This window comes from Corythoichthys intestinalis, chromosome 2, assembly GCF_030265065.1.
Source record: "Corythoichthys intestinalis isolate RoL2023-P3 chromosome 2, ASM3026506v1, whole genome shotgun sequence".
Lineage (NCBI taxonomy): Eukaryota > Metazoa > Chordata > Actinopteri > Syngnathiformes > Syngnathidae > Corythoichthys > Corythoichthys intestinalis.
This window is the reverse complement of record NC_080396.1, coordinates 53,793,964-53,814,085: the sequence shown is the minus strand read 5'-3', so window position 1 is coordinate 53,814,085 and position 20,122 is coordinate 53,793,964. Positions and strand designations below refer to the sequence as shown.

Below are 20,122 nucleotides of genomic sequence, written 5' to 3'. Positions count from 1 at the left end.
CAAATGACACTAATTAGCTTTTTGTGTGAGGGAGTGTGTTTGTGTGTGTCTGTGCATTTGTGAGGGATACTAATTAGCAGGGTTAGTGCACATACTTCCCCACTTCCTCAAGACCATTTCCTGGGATAGTAATTATTAGGTACATGTGATAAATTCCAGGCCTTCTTCAACCATTCAAGAGATAGAACAGGAGAGTAAGAGATTGGCGAATAAATAGGAAATAATTTAGTACTTAGAGATTCAAATTCACTGATTCATGAAGTTATGAAAAAAAAAGGGAGACCATCGTTCAATATACAGTACTCAAGCTTTTTTTGTACTTGCACATACAGTACAGTACATAATTATTATTCTTTGTTTTGGCTCATTTGCTATGCCTGCCACACAGTGTTTTTAGTGTTCCACACTTTCTGTTCCTCAGCAACCAAGCTGGACTACAGTTCATTTAGCATCTAGCAAAACTAATTCTAGCAACATTGCATATTTTTCGGTCTATTAGTCACACCTGAGTATACGTCGCACCAGCCCAAAAATGCGCAATGAAGAGGGAAAAAAAAACATAATTCTCACCAGAGTGTAAGTCGCATTTTGGGGGGAAATTTACTTGATAAAATACAACACATAGAACAGATACGTCAGCTTTAAAGGCTATTTAAAATAAAAATTACAATAGAGAACAACATGCTAAATACGTGTACAGTATGATAATGTTACATGATGCATGAACAACGAAATGTGAACGTGGCCGGTATGTTAACGTAACATAGCTATTAAGAGTTATTCAGATAACTATAGCATAAAGAACAAGTTTACCAAACCAACAGTGTCACTCCAAAACACCAAAATAACATGTGAAATGATATAATAATGTGTTAATAATTTCACACATAAGTCGCTCCAGAGTATAAGTCGCACCTCCATCCAAACTATGGAAAAAAACGCGACTTATAGTCCAAAAAATACAGTACCGTATTTTTCGGACTACAATTCGCACCTGAGTATAAGTCGCACCAGCCATAAAATGCCCAACGAAGAGAAAAAAACCCATATATAAGTCGCATTTTTGGGGGAAATTTACATGATAAAATCCAACACATACAGTAGAACAGACATGTCATCTTGAAAGGCAATTTAATATAAAAATACAAGAGAGAACAACATGCTGAATAAGTGTAGAGTGCATGACCAACGAAATGCGAATATACTGTCCTCACCAGGACGCCGTGGCTCGGTCCTGGCTATTCCGCGGGCTAAACTCCCAAATGACGATGCTGGATGTCTGTATAATTTGCTGAATCAATTTCGTCCTTGATACCAAACAGGTTCGCATCAACGTAAATAAATGATAATTAGGTGCTTTTACAGCAATGACATGACATAAACGGTTAGCATGCGTTCGCTAGCATTAGCGCATCGTTCAAACAACCACACAACTGGCTTTAAGTGTCCGATCGCGAGTAGAAAACACACAATAACAACAGAAAAGATGATACACACAGGCGTTGCCTCTGTAGAGATATTTTACAAGCATAAACAATGAACGTAGGTTCGCAGCCGTGTTTCTCTTGCGCTAACTTGCCCAATCACTCAGAGCTACGTAGCTGTCGGTCTTCTTCTGGCGTGTGAGCGCTCTTCTTCGTGTAAACAAGTGGAAGTGCGCCCCTACGTGGGCGTGAAAGTACCACTAACTAAAAGCATGCATTTCAATATAAAAAAGTCATTAATACAATTGAACACACATTGCCAAAGGCAGAACGCGAACGTGGCCATAGCTATTAAGTTATTCAGATAACTATAGCATAAAGAACATGCTAACAAGTTTACCAAACCATCAGTGTCACTCCAAAACACCAAAATAACATGTGAAATGACATAATAATGTGTTAATAATTTCACACATAAGTCGCCCCAGAGTATAAGTCGCACCTCCAGCCAAACTACGGGGAAAAATGCGACTTATAGTCCAAAAAATACAGTTCTTCCTATTTTCTTGCATTCTTTTGAGGGTTTTTAAGACAGTAGAAGGATTCCTTGATTTACCTCTGTTGGAATACCACCGAACCCGGATCTGTGCAGTTGGAGGCAGAACTCACATGGTATATTGCTACAAAACATGAAGTTTTGTCCCAAATACATCGGCCAAAGGTGGTTGTGAAACAGGCACAGTGGTTCTGGCACCGTGTGGTTCGTGCAAACACAGTACTAAAGTCATAATGACTCACAAATACCTCTAAGTAAAACCCTGATTGGCCATAAAAATCAAACACTGAAATCAAAATGAAGTGCGCTGAATATTTATAAGGTCGAAAATACACAAGACAGTATGTTATAGAAAGTTTTCAATTCTCAAAAGGACTGGTAGGTACAATCCGTGACATTAGCAGTATACTTGTAAAATGGGTTGAATCTTGGGTGAGGTTGTTAAGTCTCCAATACATGCATAAGCAAAGATAGGTTTGCTTTCTTTCAATTCTTATTGGGTCATTGTCCATGTCACTTTTACATGCTGTTTTGTTCCTGGGTTTCTGGGAGTGTGCATTATGTCTCTATTGCTAGTGAACAGCAGCGACGGGAAGGGACTAAGAGATGTCAGAAGGAAGGAAGCAGACAGAAGAGAAGAACAAACAACAACAAGAAAAACACTATTACACACCCATTTTAACTATGAACATAGTGTTGTTATCGTTAGCCAATTATATTTATCCGTGGACACCATGTAGAGCGCCTGATAACCGAGGAGAAAGAAAAGGCGAGTCAAAAGGAGACGTGATTAAGCAGTGTCGTGAGTGTACACAATTCAGCAATGTGAGGTGGGCAACCCAGTACTGTGTAAATCACCTGAAAGTGTACATATGTTGCCATCCTGTTCTATGCTACCTGATTGCTAATCCTGGCACCAACAATCTCTCTCTACTTGAGTATGTCTAATTGCACCCATTTTCAAATAAAAATTGTCAAACCTATCGCATGTTCTACGACTGCCTTGGGGTCAACCGGCCAAGCTGTATCGGTGTCACATTGTGTAATAGTCAAGTTAATTTGTTACATGCGCATAAAAATTTTATGGTTTTCAAAACAGATAGTCTTATTTCAGTCCACTTTATTCACGTCTTTATTTATTTTTTATCTTAAAATTCCTTTAGCGATCTGGCCCCCCATTGACCAAATAGAGGAGGTTGTGAAGTAGGGCGGATCTGGGCCCTGACATAATAACACACCTACCAAGCTGACAGCCGACACACATGCCGAAGGTAAACATGGGTGTCAGAGGGCACAGGAGCACAGACAGACATGATGAATGGCCACGAGTTCCCACGAGGCGACACGCACACAAACCTGCTCAGGAAGAGGAAGGTGATGTGTGGTCAGCTCCACCTCATCACTGCAACACAGAGAATCTCTTTCAGCCACCATCAATGTCTCATCGTTGCCTTAACACAACAATCGCACTTGAACACCGCAGTTGTGCCAGCTTGAATCGGTATGTGTGTCAATCCGCTCACACAAAGCGTTGACTGTGCATGTTCTTGTCTGTGTACTGTACGTGAGCTTTTGCAGTAGGAGTGATCAGTTTCACAATAAAATGTCAGAACAATGCTGTATAAGGTAAACAGTAAAACAGAAAACGTATGAGTGAGCATTGCAAAATGTGTGCACTTTCCTTTCGTTAATTACGTTCTTGAATGTGTCTCAGCTCTTTATACGGACAGATATGTGAGCAGGGACATGACCTTGCCTCTACAGCTGGACTCGAGTGTTTTGGCGGCGTAACCATGGCAAAGGCTCTACAGAGACAGTATGTCTACATCAGGGATTTGAAAGTCATAATGTCGCTCTGAGCTTCATTATGCCACGGGTTGCTCGAACTTGCCAACGGAAGGTCAGAGGAGGAAACTGGACAGATAAAGGACTGAACATCAGATATCTGTAACATTGGGGCTCAAGCAAACCCAAAACCTAAAACGGAATTATTTTATATCATTATCAGACACGACAGAATTTAAAATATGTAATTCAAATATTAAGAGAAAAGCAAATAAATATACACTACAGTTATTATTATTATTTTTTTTTAAATACCCCAATTTCGCTTACGCTTTTTTTTTTTTTTAAACAGTTCAAGCAGTCTAAATCCAGGTTATAGCATGCACCTGCACCAAAAAAAGGAAAGGTTTACCAAAACTGAAAAAATAACAGATTTTGGAATCATGTGTCTCCACGTTTATATCTCATTTACCTGTAGTTTACCTTCTTTTATTGTTATGTTGTTTTAAGTTTTGTATGGTTCGTTCCCTTGTATTGTGTGATTGTGGCTTGAACCTTGAGTCTGTTAATAAATCTATCTATCTATCTATCTATCTATCTATCTATCTATCATTAAGTTGGTTTGAAATGAATGGGACTGAAAATGAAAGCAAAGCAAATCTTTAGTGGCACACCTTTTGATAAAAATGACAAATATTGCCACCGGTGTGTTAAGCTGTTATGATTTCCAAAAGGGACTTTGAAGTTTTTTTGTGATGATTCATCTTGTAACTTTAAATTCTTCAATCATTCAGTGCTTTTATTTCAAAGTAAAATAGAGCTAAGCTGCATGATTTTTTAATTGGGAATTAAAAAAAGAGGGGGGTAGGGGTGGCTCAAACATTTGACCAGTAGTGTTCTGTTTGCTATGACAAGAAATACATTTTGGACAATAATTACAAAAGCAACCATTGGGTACATCTACCCAATCTAAAAAAAAAAAAACAGCTAGAGGTTAATACTAATATGTTGTACTCCACTGAATAAGAACCACAATTACTCCTTGATCTGCTAACCTAACATCAAATGCTCCATAGAATTTGCATGGAGGGCTCAGAGACACACCAATACCACTTTTCCGCAGCTCTGCTCATTTCTTTGGTCTTTCTTGTTTCACTCCTTCCATCATCCCCATACTCATATTCCTCATTAACCACCCTCTTCATCCAACACTCTGTCATCTTTCTCGCATAATTGTCAATCCCTCTCTAAATCTGCCTGTGCCTCTCTTGTAATTATTCTGTCTGTTGACTAATGTAAGTGTTATAGATGGCTCATCTTTCAAACGTTCAAACAACAGCTCTACTTAAAAAAATCTCTACTTTCATGTCCAGTGCATTGTATCATGCTTCAAACTTCTCCTGTTCCTCTTTAAGAAACAAGTGGGTGTGGGAAAGACAATGGAATGAGGTGGTCAGGTTTTCAAAATAAAATAGTCTGCAGATGTGATGCAGATGAATCAAATATATATATATTTTTAATCTTAATATTATTGTGTGTGTGAGTGAGAGAGAGACTCAGACACTCTGTTTCATGTTGGGTTATATTATAGTAGATACCCAAGTGTTGTACACTCTAGACCGGTCACATTTTGAAGATCTAGATTTGGTCCCAGAATAGACTACTAAAACACACAGTCTTGGTCGTGACTCCCAATAGCTTTGAAAATTTTGTGTCGACCACACATACTATCTATACATATAGGCAAAATGAATGCTATGTCGTTTCACTCAGACATACATTAGAAAAAAGCCATACATAAAACAATATTGCAAATTGTGAGTAGTAAGTAGCAGAGGGGGCGCTAGATTCCTCAGCAACTGAGGAATCCAAACAAGACGGTCACCAGTCTGGAGACTACATCACCCAGTATGCCGGATAAACTCATCCAGGTGTGGCTGTTTAAGCCAATTGATTAAAGAAGGCCTGGATGATTGGATAAAAGAGGCCCAAATTAAGAGTAGGCAGAGGGTGGAGGAGAGTGAAATGGAGCAAGACTGGGAGTTTTGTACTGTGAAACCTGGCAGAAAGTTGTTTTTTATGGGGGTGGGGGGCATTTGAGAACAGACTTTGGTTGACTCGATTTTTTTGTTATCTTTCCTTGGCTTTCATGCAAAACTTTGAAAACTTCTTGTTTGGGGAATCCGCTCAATCTGCTGATTTGCTGCCAAAAAAAAAGCAGTGGCATTGGAACAAACAGCTTTCTGGGCTCATCCCTGTACAGGTATACCTCTCGTGCTAAATGCTATTCTCTTTCATTGTCAACACTGAATAACTAGGAGTCTTTTTCTCTGGCACTGATGTGCAAATTATTATTATTATTTTTTAAATAGTTTGGTACAGCTGTTTTTTTTTTGTTTGTTTGTTTGTTTTTTTGTTACAAATGCCAAACTCCAAATGAATGAAAAAGAAACTTGTCACACACTCAAGCTTCCCTGCTGTTTTCTAAGATTTAAATGGTTCAGTGTGTGCAGAGCAAATCTGACTGAAGCATACCCTGCTCCTCTCTCACATTCTCCCATTACTTCACATTCTCTACCTTACCTCTCCTATATGCTTGCGTCTGAGCTAACTTGAACCAGAGCTGAGCTGTGGGAATATGCTGTGTGTGTGTCTACAGTATCTACAGAAGAGAGTGATCACATGCGGCATATATCTCCAAGACTTGTAAAGATGCAAGTGATTTCTAACAAAGCTTCGCCTCACTCACAGTTCAACAGTCCTTTAATCCTCTTCGTCTATGACCCAGAACCCATTCTTCTGACCTCTGCATGCATTGGATACACAGCACAGACCCCCCCCCCCCCCCCCACACACACACACACACATGCAATTGTGCCCCCCCCCCATTTGATTGAGTCATCGTAGACTTGCATGCAGTTCAAGGGATTGCACACAAACAGCACATGTACTGTAATTTTGGTGTTTATGCCAGCCAACCATCACACTGACATTCTTCCTCAAATGTCACTGTAATGATAATATAATAATGATTTAAGACTAGCAGACTATACAAGAATAATTGAGTTTGCCAAGCAAATGTTATGTGAGTGTTTGCAATTTCACATCTAAAAAGAGGAACGGTTTGTGACTGTCTGATGTGTAACACATTTGTCTTGCTGGAAACCACTGCTTAGATGGGGAAAACTGGAACAGACAGGATGATAAGTTTTGTCATATCGTGTGTTTGGCACAAGCATGAGTATTTTTTTCCCCCAGTTGTTTATAAACACTGTGTGTCAAACAGAAACACATGCTTACACACAAATTCTCTTTAGATGACATCATGGAATTAAAGGTTCCAATTATCAAGTGTGATACCTTTGTCTGACACTGGGGGCTTTAATTAAAGTTACTTTTTCTAACAGACATTTTCAGCTACCTTCCTTCTGTCAGTGCTGTCAAAAAGCATTAGAGCATTGAGATATTGAAGGAAATTGAGGCTCATGACTTTCATCCCACATGAAACAGTGGGTCCGACTCTCACCTTGTTCTTCTCGCATGCTCAACCTTTCCATGGTCTGCCAGCATACACAGTTGTAAACGAAAACTACGGTATTCACAATTTAGTCTCACCTATATTTTTAGTATAAAAGGTTCTGATTTCGTAATTGTTAGACAAAATCTCACGGGCAAGTTAATTTTTAAGGGACATTTGGAAATTAACTAAATGACTGTAAAATGGCCACATATGTCAGACAGCAACTTTTTGGGCCTAGGTTTATAATTATTAGTTATGGATCTTCCCATGAAAAACGTGCCTGAAACATCATTCAGTGAATTTGTTTAAAAATACTGTATTAGCAGGGGTGCACATAAGTGGTCCGCATGCGCGCATGCGTACTGGACGTAGACAAACGCGCTGGCCCTCAACGGCTTCCATACGCTTTTGCGTACCCATGGCTGACCACTGTATTTGCGGCGGACACGAGAAAATAACTTCTCAAAATGTCGAAGAGGCAGGCCCCACTGAGTAATTATTTTCGTGTTCCCCCATAACCGTCAAAAGACAGACAGACGACAGAGACGTCGTTTATGTAGGGTCAAAGAATTTCAGCCATCCAAACTTTGAAAAGCACAAAAAAAACAGAGCATGTGGCAATTAAGCAAACTATCAAAAATCGATGTCAGATAGGACCCCACTCGCCCTATGGACAAGTGGCAGAATAATGAAAACCGCCTTGCACTGACAAACGTGTTTTTGTTCGCATTTTACAAAGCTTAACATGCACGTTCAATGAGGTCTTATGAGGAGGACATCCCACTTTTACAAAGGCTTGGAGTTAATGTGGGAGCCGCATAATGCCCTTTATTTTGAATTGGTGCTTTTATGTTTATTTCTTTACATTTCACTTTAAAGTAATGACAATTTCGTTGTGCCAGTTGATGTTAATCAAGCCTTAATTGTTAATGTAATTAATTAAAGTTAATTGGCTCTAAGTAAAGCTTGTCATATTTTTATCGCATCAGGCGGGTCGGCTCTCAAGCTCAATGAGGACCAAGTCACATCTCCAGGTCCTCCTCTGAGAACCTGGGCAAAAAAAATATGTGCACCCCTGTGTATTAGTATTCAACATCATGACCATCGTGCACCCCACCTTTTGCTCTAAGTCAGAAGGGATAGAGACACTTGGAGATAGATGATAGAGACACTTAATAACAGGAGTCGGCATAATTGGTGCGCAACTATGCATGCGCAGCAAAAATCACATAGGCATAATGTCATGTGCATCACAACGTGCCTTTTCGGACCTGTAAGTTATTCATGCATTCAGTCATTCATTTTCCAAGCCGCTTATCCTCACGAGGGTCGCGGGAGCCAATCCCAGATAACAATTGGCAGTAAGTGGGGTAATTATTACAGCGTATTTCTTACTGCCCTCACTGTTCAAAAATGCAATAATATATGTCTTGTGCTTTTTATCCATTTATTTGTCTCTATTTTTAGTTCCTTTTTTTCTTTTTTTGTATCTGTCTTGCGACTTTTATATGGTGTAAAGCACTACGGAGTACCTTATGTTGAGTTGTGCTACACATTAAAATTTGGCATGGCTTGCCTTCAGTCAACATGCAAAATGCCTCCACCTATCAATCGTCCAAACCTTGTCAGTGGTGAGCAGCAGTTGAACCCAAACATCTCTCGCTGCAAACTACCCTCCTCCACAACATCTCTCTCATCATGACTCGAAAAAAAGTTCTGTGTAAAGTTCAATGTATTGCAAGAAATAGCCACTGGTTTACGATTCCAAATTGGAGTCCACCATAGTGTCTCAGTCAGCTGAAGTCATGTGACTTCACAACATCTCCAGGATGCCCTTCACAATAATTGCCTTTTTACCCATGATATATTAAAACCACTGCATCCAGCTTGATGTATGTTGTTATTGAAATGTACAGTTTAGCAAATGTTTCGAGTAAAAAAATGGTTTGGAGAAACACATTAATACATACAGTAGATTAATAGAAGAAAAAAGCAAATCAAAAATCATGATATGTAGGGAGGTAGTGTAAAACTCACTTCATTTCCAGAATCTCTTCCAGCTGTTTGCGTTTTTCCTGCCGCAAGTTGCTGAGATGTCCGTCTCTTTCATGCAAGGTCTGCTGAGTGGAGGATAGATGCATTTTTGTCGTATCCAATTCTTGGCGTGTCTTCTCCAAGGCCACCATCAGCTCTTCAAGCTAGTAAAAGGGAGACCATACTTTTAATATAGGAGCAAGCAAATCATACAGTTTAAACAACAACGCTTGTGTACAGTATATTTATACTGTATGCCTGCATGTTTATTTGCTTTTTATATGGACTTATCAGCTACGAATTTTGGTATGCCCATTTAGTACTATGATTTCCGTATATCAAACCATAGCATGGAAAAAGACGTCAAATTAAAGTGATCTTAATTTTTACTACACAGAATGAGAAGAAGCTCTTCGAATGACAAAGTGTTAGCATAGCTAAATTCATCACAGTAAATTAGATCAGTGATTCACTAGCTGTTGTTTGTAGTTCAAGAAATGTCATCATTAAAAATCTGACTTTTCAAATAGAGGTGTCAGTGTCTTTTATTACATAGTGAAGGTATATTTAATAATCTGTGTGATTTGTATGAAAAAGGTTGAAATTAGCCAAAATGCATGAAAAGAATGTGTGACTGCTTGGAAATTAGGGTCAGGTCAAATGACCAGCACGTTGTGGTAGAAGAAAGTCTCTCTTCTCCTCCTCTTCCTTTGGCTTGCTAATTTTTTTACACGCTGGAGTGTTTGTCTACTTGAGAACAGGTGAGATCAATGAACACACATGCCCTCCAACCATTCAGGCCCACTTGTTCCACCTGAGCGTCTGACAGACAGGATGTGGCCTCAGGGGATCATTATTCGAACGCAGGAAGTAGGTAATTGTCTAACAGCAAGCACTTTACAAAAGGATGCCGCACTGTAGTGGTTGGGCTCATTATGGTGACGTAACTGTAAAACTGCAACAACAAAAATTCAGCTTTTGTCAAATTTGACAATGTTTGATTTTAGAGATAAACCATATAAGACAAATTATTGTTGGATCTAACCTAAAGAGGAAATAGAAATGAAAGAAGAAGTGGAAAGCACTCCAAGGGGTGCGACATAAAAGAAGGAGCAGGCCTCTTTTATGATGGGGCCAAATCGTTCGCACATTTTCAGGACGCTCTCAATCTCCGCCCGTTTGGTAGGTGTGTTTCACAGATGTCAGACAGTCTGCTCGCTGTTCATGCAGATCACACACAAGTGAGAGTCGGGGGGATTATCAGTGCAGCGTACAGAACTTTGAAATGCAATTTTGATTCAGAGATGTCTGGAAAAGGACTGAAACATCCCTGGCAACAACAATTAACCTCTTGCTAATTCACCCGGAAAACAACACATCAAAACGTCTCAAATCACATCAAAGTTTCCCTGCACGTGATAAGTAGGGGTGTTGATAAATGGATGGCTTGGAATTATTTTCATTGTTTGAGGTTTTTGTTTGAAAAGCTAAACTCTCCATTAAGAAAGTCAAGGGTCACCTACATCACATATGGATCTGTCAGCCAAACATTGGTCCACCACCCAGACTAGCCCTTGTGTCACAATCACATCATTAATTAGGAATACAATGCATTTTAGTGAAATTAGGGGACTAATCAGCTTAGCGATGAGCCTGTGCGTGCTAATTTAGCTCAACTTCAAGGGAAAGCCTCACAGCCTGGCTAAAGCTTACTAAGACTGGCTAAGCTGATTGAGGGCTCAGAGGTAAGGGCCAAATCCCCCTTGTCCATTTGCGTCGGTGTTGCTGGTTCAAAGGCCTAGTTCAAATGCCAAGGGGGCGGTGGGGTGCAAGAGATTTGTACAAATAGTGGGACAAAGGCAGAAAACCTGTGGAAATCATTGGGCAAAACAAGTTAAGAAGGCAGATGGGTGACAAGGGGGCTCAGGATTATAGCTGCAGGAGACAGAGTGCGTCGACACAGTGGGTGTGAAGAAAAGTGACCAAGAACATTACCCATGCTCCATTTCAGCCAGTCAAGCTGATGGAAGACCATTTCAGCCAGTCAAGCTGATGGAAGACTTTCAGCGCATTATACATCATGAGACTGATTACTTTGAGACAGAGGAGAAGAAAGAACTTCTCAAAGGGGAGGGGGCCAAATGTGAGAATGTCGGGAATGGTGCCAAGATCAGGTGATGTTTTACTGACTTTTTTCCCTTCCTTAGTATGGACCAGAAATGCCCGGTTGACAACGGTGGAACTGCATGCTTATGTTCACATATAGCCTCCTTCTTGCGTGTATGATGTCATGTTGGCTCACGCCGTTAGACGCGTTGACGGGTGCATGTGGTGAGCATCATAAGCACAGAGCAGTTTGAGAACTGAGCCAAATGGTTATCTTTTGTTGGGGAGACAGCATGACTGCTAGATACTGGCTCAGTATGCCTTAAGTCCATTCACCAGCATGACAGCACAATGGCTCAGTATGCTCTCTGCACGTAGGGCCTGATCATTTGAGTGGCGTTCCCAGGTTCACATGGAGTAAAACACTTTTTGTGCGTGTGAAAAGTCTCGCAACCACATTTATAAACTTGCTAAACATTAGTTTAAGTTGTGAACTTCTAATAGAAACCACTAAACCCTAGAATTTATAACCATGAACGTACACTACTAATATATCAAGTAAACAAGCGCAATCCTAAACACTGATCTTAAATCAGTTAGCCACCATTTACATGCACACAAACACCAGGTAAAATTTCAAGCTGCCAGGCTAATTAGCTACGTTTTTGGGGTTAGGGTGTGGAATACTGTCAAAGTATTTGTAATTTCAATCATCTACTGACTTGGATTAATGTCCTATTTCTTTCTTCTTATTTAACCCCTTAAAGTGAATTTACATATTTTTAACTGATTAAATTACAAATGTTTGATAGTAATTGCCGAAAGCATGAGCTAAGGCTCAGAACTACATCGCACTAAATATCAGACATACAACATTAAGCTTTGGCCAAAATGATGACAAGCGGCTACTATTACATACAGCCAATAAGGTCAATATTCAGTTTTTTTTTTTTTTTTTTTTTTGGGATGTTTGATATCTGTTTCCATGCATAAGTGTACGCTGTAGTTAATCGGAATTTTCCCTTTGGAAATTATGCACTTAACCATGCAAACGTTTTACTCCCCCTCTTATGAATATTGCTATCCCAGTCGTTTCTACTGCCAATTAAAAAAATCTCATGTTCAAGTCTTTCACTACTCTAATGAAGTTATGAGTTTGTAACTCAAAAAGCATTTCACATTATTTAACATGTATTTTGCAGTGACAACTACTTCCTTTACTCAAAAGACCAAGATTGCTTGCGAATATAAAATGTGCAAAACACAAATGAATGCTCATATTAAAGGAGCCATCTCCATAGCTGGTACATTGCCAGCTATTCAGCTATTGGTTTCTATCTCAATGGAAACCTCTACCCCACATTACATCAACAGAGCCAAGAGACCTCAGTCCGCACAAAACATACAACTAGAGCAAGAAACAGTGAAACACTCAAAGCATTGTAATTTAGCTCTCTGGACACGTACGCCGTAGTGTTGTCCTGTGCCGCGGTAGGATACATTCTAGCCACTGGGGACTTTTGAGTTGTGAAAATATATCAACCTTAAGTATAAAAATGTGTAGGAATCTGAAATTCAATGAGGGGGCATTTGTGTTTCAGTGGTACACTCAGGACTTTTGAGAGCACAGATATCTTGATTTTTCATCACTTTTTTTTTTTCTTCTTCTGCAAAATGTTAGGACTTGGTTGGTTGTCCAGGGCTGTTAATACATTTTCTTCCGTCGTGTGAAGTTGAAAAAGACATTCATTTTCTCTTTACACAGCTTCTGGGTAGCCTATGATATGCTATGGTATGTGTAAAGTGTTTGGAGCCCCTGCCCAATGAGCATCGAGGAACTTTTTAAAGGAGCCTCTTTTCCCATGTTGTGGAGTATACTTTGGTATACTCCGTTGCTGATTTGTGAGCAATTGCAAGGCTTGTTGACATGTGAATCAACTTATATTGTCTTACGTTATTAGTGGCATTATTGAATTGGTGTCACAAATACTGACTGGAAATCAAGTATGAAAGGATCATCAATTACTTTGGGGTTTAGAAAACTTGAGTTTGACCTTATTTTCTTCTGTTCTAACCACCCATACTCTTTTAGATTCCTCTTGTCAATGTTTGTATTTCTTTGTGTGTGTGTGAATTGGAATTCCATTCTGCCACAGAAATGTTAGCTGTAGTTGAAACCACTGGTGGCTCCCATCTGCTCATAGCACTTTTAACTAATGTGAGGTCATTCTCATTCAAATGAACGTGTGTGTTTGCGTGCGCACACAGGGAAAACACACTCATTTGGCCCATTTCTTAACTTCCCAGCAGACACAGCGATGCAGACATCTGCAAAACACACTTAAGGCACTTACCAACCAACCAGCAATCCATCACAAAGACTGCCGAACACAGAGGCTTAAAATCTAAACTATTGCACAAAGAAAAATGTCCTGGGACAAATGTCTTGATGAATTGATTTAACGGTAATATATTTTGAATCTTTTCTTTGTACCAAGGTCTTTTGAAAAGGTGTATGCTTCTAATGTTCATGTTCCTTCTCAGAGTACACAAAGCAAGAGCCTTAAAGGCATAATTAGGGGGAATTTGTTGTCATGACTTGTGAGTCATGGCCTCAACTTCATCAAACACTTTTAAGATGAGGTACTCGGACAAAAAAAGCTTACATGTATAACATCCGTGACCTCAAAACGCTTCTCCTTGATGAATTTAAAAATGTGGAAAAAGAATGTTGAATTTCCATATGCCAGGCGGGAAGTCTAGAGGACGACCAAGGAGGTGGTTTATGGATGTAGTTAAAGAGGACATGAAGGTAGTTCGTGTGGGGAAGAGGATGCATAGGACAGGGTTAGATGGAGACAACTGATTCGCTGTGGCGACCCCTGAAGGGAAAAGCCGAAAGGAAAAGAAGATGAAGACACATAATAATATTTTAGAAAGTTTTTCTAAAAGAGGGAAAGCTGTTCTAGTACAGTATATGAAGGGGGCTTCTTCCAAATGTGTTTTCACCTGTCACAAGATTTGTGTCATTTTAGTCTTCCTTAATTATAATAACCTTAAGAGATTAACACATGCAAAGTCTATTTTAAATTGAATTATTACAAACAGAATACAAGCAATACCATTATATACTGATTTCTGAGTGGGTATCATAAAATAGTATTGGAGTAATGACAAGGTTTAACCCCAACCTGTCTGCAGTTAAGCACTTTAGCCACACGAGGGTGTACCCCATACTCTTTGGGCTTCTTTGAATGAGTTGCTCTGCATTACCATTTACACAATCTTGAAGGTTTGAATGAGAGTGTGCATAAGGTGTCAGGTACACCTGTCTCTGGGCCTGAATGCGGGTCATCTCTTCTTGAGCCCATAGCACCTCCCTATTTGCAGAAGTGTTCATACTGTCCCTCAAGGCCTTCTCCAACTCCCCTATCCGTTCAGCTGTCTCCTGCATGGCATCCTGGGAAGCTGATAGCTGAAGCTGAGGAGCAAGAGCATTTTAATTTGAAGGGTTCTGAAGTAAAACAATGAGAGGGAGAGAGTTTTATTTCAAAATATTTCACACAATATTCTACTGTACGAGCCCACGATCCAATGATTTATCAAGGTCAGTTAACAGGTAAATTGATGAAAGAAAATGAAGTCTAAAGGATTGCGTTCATTCAGCGAAAGGCTGTGGTGAGTGCAAACAGTTTCTTAAAAAGAAGTAGGTTGAAAGAGTGGAAAATGTTTTTATCGTTGTGGACGTCTTTACAAAAATGTGAATGTGCGTATTCACAGGCAGCACAGGTGTGTATGTTGTGCGCGCGTGTGGCCTCTACAACACCAGTGTCGAGTCGGAAAGGGATCACTCTCCACATTGGCTGATGGAACTGTGAAAGAAAACACTGAGCAGAAATAATAAACCCACTGCTTCTCTTGGCCTCTTTCATTCTGGGGTTGGTGGGGGACTCACATTGAAGTTCACACGTTCACACTCCAGAATAGCTGCGTAGTCATCTTTGGGTCAAACGGGCATGAAGACACTGTCAGACCGAACTTCAGCTTTAAAGCTTGTCGCAAAACGTGTGTAATCACACCAACTGCTGAACTTGACTGACGTAGTATGGAGTCACAGTCTATAGAATGACTTGTAGACATTCCTTTGCAATATAGGACAAAAATCATAGGACACCTAAATGAAGTAAATAAGTCATACAGTGATACTGACAGCAGCAATGGGACTCTCCCCGCGGGTGATGAGAACAGTGCCAAGCCGTGCAAATCACAAGCGGAAACTTGTTGCTCGTCACGTCAGCACCACACAGCTGGAGGTGAGCTGCAAACCCCTGTGCACGCTCACAGAGGAAGGCTGTGTGCATCAGCTCTCCAGCGCTTTAATTGGATGTGACAGACGGCCAGTAATTCGATGCACCAGAATCAACAAGTACTGCTCTGACCCCGCCCAACAGAGATATATGCACCCGCACACACATTTATACAAAATGACCCTACCTGCCCAGCCCCCTATGGAGATGCTGCTGCTGTTGGTAATCTGAGTGAAACTTGACCAGATAGCAATTTGAATATATGTACGTACAGCCTATGTGTCTTGTGTGACTTTTAAGGAAATTTCAATGACTTGCAAAAATCAAATAAAATTATGTGAATGAAGGCAAAAAATGAGAAATGAAGTGAGAAGCAATGGAGGAATAATTGGCTCTACAGCACCAGTCATCACCCTTGTCCCCAAGGAAAGGTCATTATGCAGTCTGACCCTTTCGGGTGGAATGGAGGGATTATAATCATTACGAGAAACCAACAGGGAGTGAGAAAATGCAAACTTACAGCAGCTGTGTACTCCTGGAAGCACTCCACCACACATACTCACTTGTAAAAAGATAAGCACAACCAAACACAAAGTTGGAGATATTTGGCTTTCGGATGGATGAACCTGAAAAGCACTATAACTTCACAGATGAACTTCATTTGACCTTCTCAAAACTTTGTAATGCTCATGTAAGTGCAATGTCCTAATTTAATTGGAATTGTGGATTTAAACAGTCATTTTCCTAAACCACTAATGTTACTGTAGTGGTCTACTCTGTATTTGCCTGAATTTAGAGGAGGCATTGTGGAATCGATTCCATCTCGGTGACAGTTTGACAGTATGTGCAAGTGGCTGTTATATGTTAGCCTGGAACTCCAGACTCACCGCTGTTCAAGCGGTTCACCGCTGTTCAAGCGAATCTGGTGACCAACCCGTGGATCAAATTCCCAGGGCGGAACAGACAACGGAGTGGACCAATCAGCGATGGGCGGACGTGACGTTGGTTCAGCGACAAGAAACTCAAGCACGAGCGGAGAACAGAGAAGTTTATTCAACATGGCTAGCGTGAGACAGACTGTTGTCAATGACTTGTGTCGATGCGTTTTTGGTCATTTAAAACTGAATTTACCGCGGGTTGGATCACCTTCTCGGCTCTCCCGTTCACCATCTGTTTTGTTGTAGAGACAACTTCCGACGTGCAAGAGCGTTGCTCCTTAAGAACATGTCACGCAAATAAACACATCTGATTGCACGGATGATTTCGTTCGGGCTCGAGAGGCCATTAACACTACAAAAATGTGTATGCACTAGAAAAATGTGTTAAAGAGCTGGGTCCCAGACAATTCTCACAGTGTTTGAAAAATACAGGGAGAACAGTCTGGCCGTGCAAGTCAGGTTATATTTGCCCTGTTATTGGGATATTATTTTAGCAAAACTATCTGCAATTGGATCCTGGATTCACAAAATCGTAGCCAGAGTCATAAATGTTTAACTCGAGTCACGAATGCGTACCTTAAGTCACTAGTGTGTACTTTGCGTGAGCTGTAATCACAGGGCCTCTGAATTGGGTATAATGTAATTTTATACATGAGTTTTGCTACAGTCCTGCCGTGGCAGAGTCACAAATGCGCAGCCAGCATCACAGATGGAGTCACAGGTACGTAACTACAGTTACAAATGTGCAAATAAATGTGTAACGTAATATACATATATGTAACCGAAGTCATAAATGCGTAACATATGAACGTGTACTTTATATGTGTGAATGTTTGGCATCTGGAGTAAATGTGATTTTACATGTGACTATAGCTACAGACCTGCCATGGAAGAGAGTGACAGAGACTAATGTGTGTGGAGAGTCTCTGGGGTTTACAGAGAACAGTTTAAAAAAAAAGAAAAAACCTCCAGTAAGCAGCGTTTTTGTGGGAAAAAAAGCCTCGGTGATGCCAGAATTTCAGAAAAGAATGGCCAGACTGATTCGAGCTGACAATAACTCAAATAACCACTCGTTATAACTAGTGTTGCACTGTTGCTAATGTAGCACATCTAGGTTGCTATTTGATGATATCTAGTGTGTGCGCGCGAGAGTTGGCATGGGATCTAACATAGCACATCTAGGTTGCTATCTGATGATATCTAGTGTGCACGCTGCGACGCTTGAGTGTTTTCTGGCCACAGAAGTCACTTCTGCTCATTACTGCACAACACCAGCATAATATGACAATCGACTTTCATAAACAGGACGAGTTTGAAGTACGGCGCTGTTAATTTGCCACTCATTCTTCATCATGAAACCATGAGTTAGTCTTAGTCTCTCACGCTCTTAAGCTTTCGGATCCCATCAGCGCTACAACAGCAAGCGTTAGCTTATACATGCTAATCGTTTGTGAGTGCCATGTTAGAAATGCAGCGTAACATCGCAGATATTCGTTGTAGTGAACATCCTTAATATTGAAGACGAAGGGGTTATTTTCGTTTGGTAATTTCGAGACAAAGACATGCAGATGTCATGCATCAGAATTTGGGAAGTTGGCTCACGTGAGGATGACAGTTCATTTGCGCTAAAGTGATGCCAGTAGATGGTATCGGCGCCCTAAATGTTGGTACTCGTCTATACCGATACCATCAATTCGGGCCGGATCGGCGCCCCCTGCCGATACTGGTATCGGTATCGGTGCAACTTTAGTTATAACTGAAGTATGCAGAAAAGCATCTTTGAAAACACAAGAAGTCAAACCTTGAGGAAAACGGGCTGCAGCAGCAAAAGATCACATCAGGTGCCACTTCTGACCATAACGTACCACTCAGAAGACTGGAATAGGGCTCACTGACACTGTGCTTCAGTAGTTCAAATCTGATTTACAAAATAGGGATTTTTGTGTCAATCAGAAATCATTAATCTGAATGAAACACAATCACACGTGGGGTTGCTCAAGGGTCCATTCTCAGACCGCTTTTATTCAATAGCTGTATGCTTCCTCTAGCTCACAATAGGGAACATCCAAACATCTTCTATCATACTTATGCAGATGACACACAACTCTACATTTCAGTGTCCCCACATGACTACAGAATTACAAGAATACTGAATTACATCCAAAGAACACCATACCCACTGTGAAGCATGGTGGTGGAAACATAATGCTTTGGGGCTGTTTTTCTGCAAAGGGACCAGGACAACTGATTTGTGTAAAGGAAAGAATGAATGGGGCCATGTATCGAGAGATTTTGAGTGAAAATCTCCTTCCATCAGCAAGGGCATTGAAGATGAGATGTAGCTGGGTCTTTCAGCATGACAATGATCCCAAAAACACAGCCAGGGCAGCAAAGGAGTGGCTTCTTAAGAAGCATATCAAGGTCCTGGAGTGGCCTAGCCAGTCTCCAGATGCCAACCCCATAGAAAACCTGTGGAGGGAGTTGAAAGTCCGTGCTGCCCAACGACAGCCCCAAAACATCACTGCTCTAGAGGAGATCTGCATGGAGGAATGGGCCAAAATATCAGCAACAGTGTGTGAAAAGCTTGTGAAGAGTTACAGAAAATGTTTGGCGTCTGTTATTGCCAACAAAGGGTACATAACAAAGTATTGAGATAAACTTTTGGTATTGACCAAATACTTATTTTCCACACTGTTTGCAAATAAATTCTTTAAAAATCAAACAACGTGATTTTCTGTTTTTTTTCCCACATTCTGTCTCTCATGGTTGAGGTTTACCCATGTTGAGAATTACAGGCCTCTCTAATATTTTCAAGTGGGAGAACTTGCGCAATTAGTGGTTGTCTAAATACTTATTTTCCCCACTGTACATACTACGAAAGTGGATCATATTACACTGGTCATTAAATCACTGCACTTGCCTCCGGTGAGTCAAAGGATAAACTATAAAGTCTTACTGTTGGTCTACAAAACATTTAATGGCCTTGGACCAAAATACATGCTGGATTTGCTAGATCCCAATGAAGCATCCAGACACCTTAGGTCATCTGGAATTGGTTTGTTGTGTGTTCCACGAATAAGAAGGAGGGTGAGCCAGCATTCAGTTATTGCGGTTTGTAGCAAATTACCTGAATATTTCAGGTGTGCTAAAAAGTAAGTTCCTTAAAATCAGGGCTAAAAAACACTTGTTCACTATAACATAAGCCTAACTTTTCATGTATGTACTGTATGTCAATGTATGACTTGTGCAATTTCCTATTGTTTTTGTTTTTAACTGTGTCTTACTGATTCATTTATGATTCTTTTATTTGTGTGTTTATTTCTATTTTTAATTGATTGTTTCCATTGTTTCTTGCTTATTTCAAAGTGATGTAAAGCACATTAAATTACCATGTGTTGAACTGTGCGAAAATTGTTTGCTTTACTTTGCCTCGCGTAGTCAAGTGGACAAGG

The 20,122-nt window shown here is 40.3% G+C and overlaps 1 protein-coding gene across 10 annotated transcripts in view; it reads right to left on the bottom strand.

Moving 5' to 3' along the window:
- LOC130907988 (ERC protein 2-like) overlaps positions 1–20,122 on the bottom strand; it is a 244,298-nt gene that overhangs the window by 134,412 nt on the left and 89,764 nt on the right. For 9 of the 10 annotated variants that reach the window (XM_057823634.1, XM_057823594.1, XM_057823565.1 and 6 more), the window contains 2 exons: positions 14,754–14,906; positions 9,323–9,483 (listed from right to left, as the gene is read on the bottom strand). In XM_057823634.1, coding sequence (XP_057679617.1) covers positions 9,323–9,483; positions 14,754–14,906 — 314 coding nt within the window. The remainder of the gene's footprint in view (positions 1–9,322; positions 9,484–14,753; positions 14,907–20,122) is intronic. The other variant, XM_057823611.1, reaches the window with a different exon arrangement.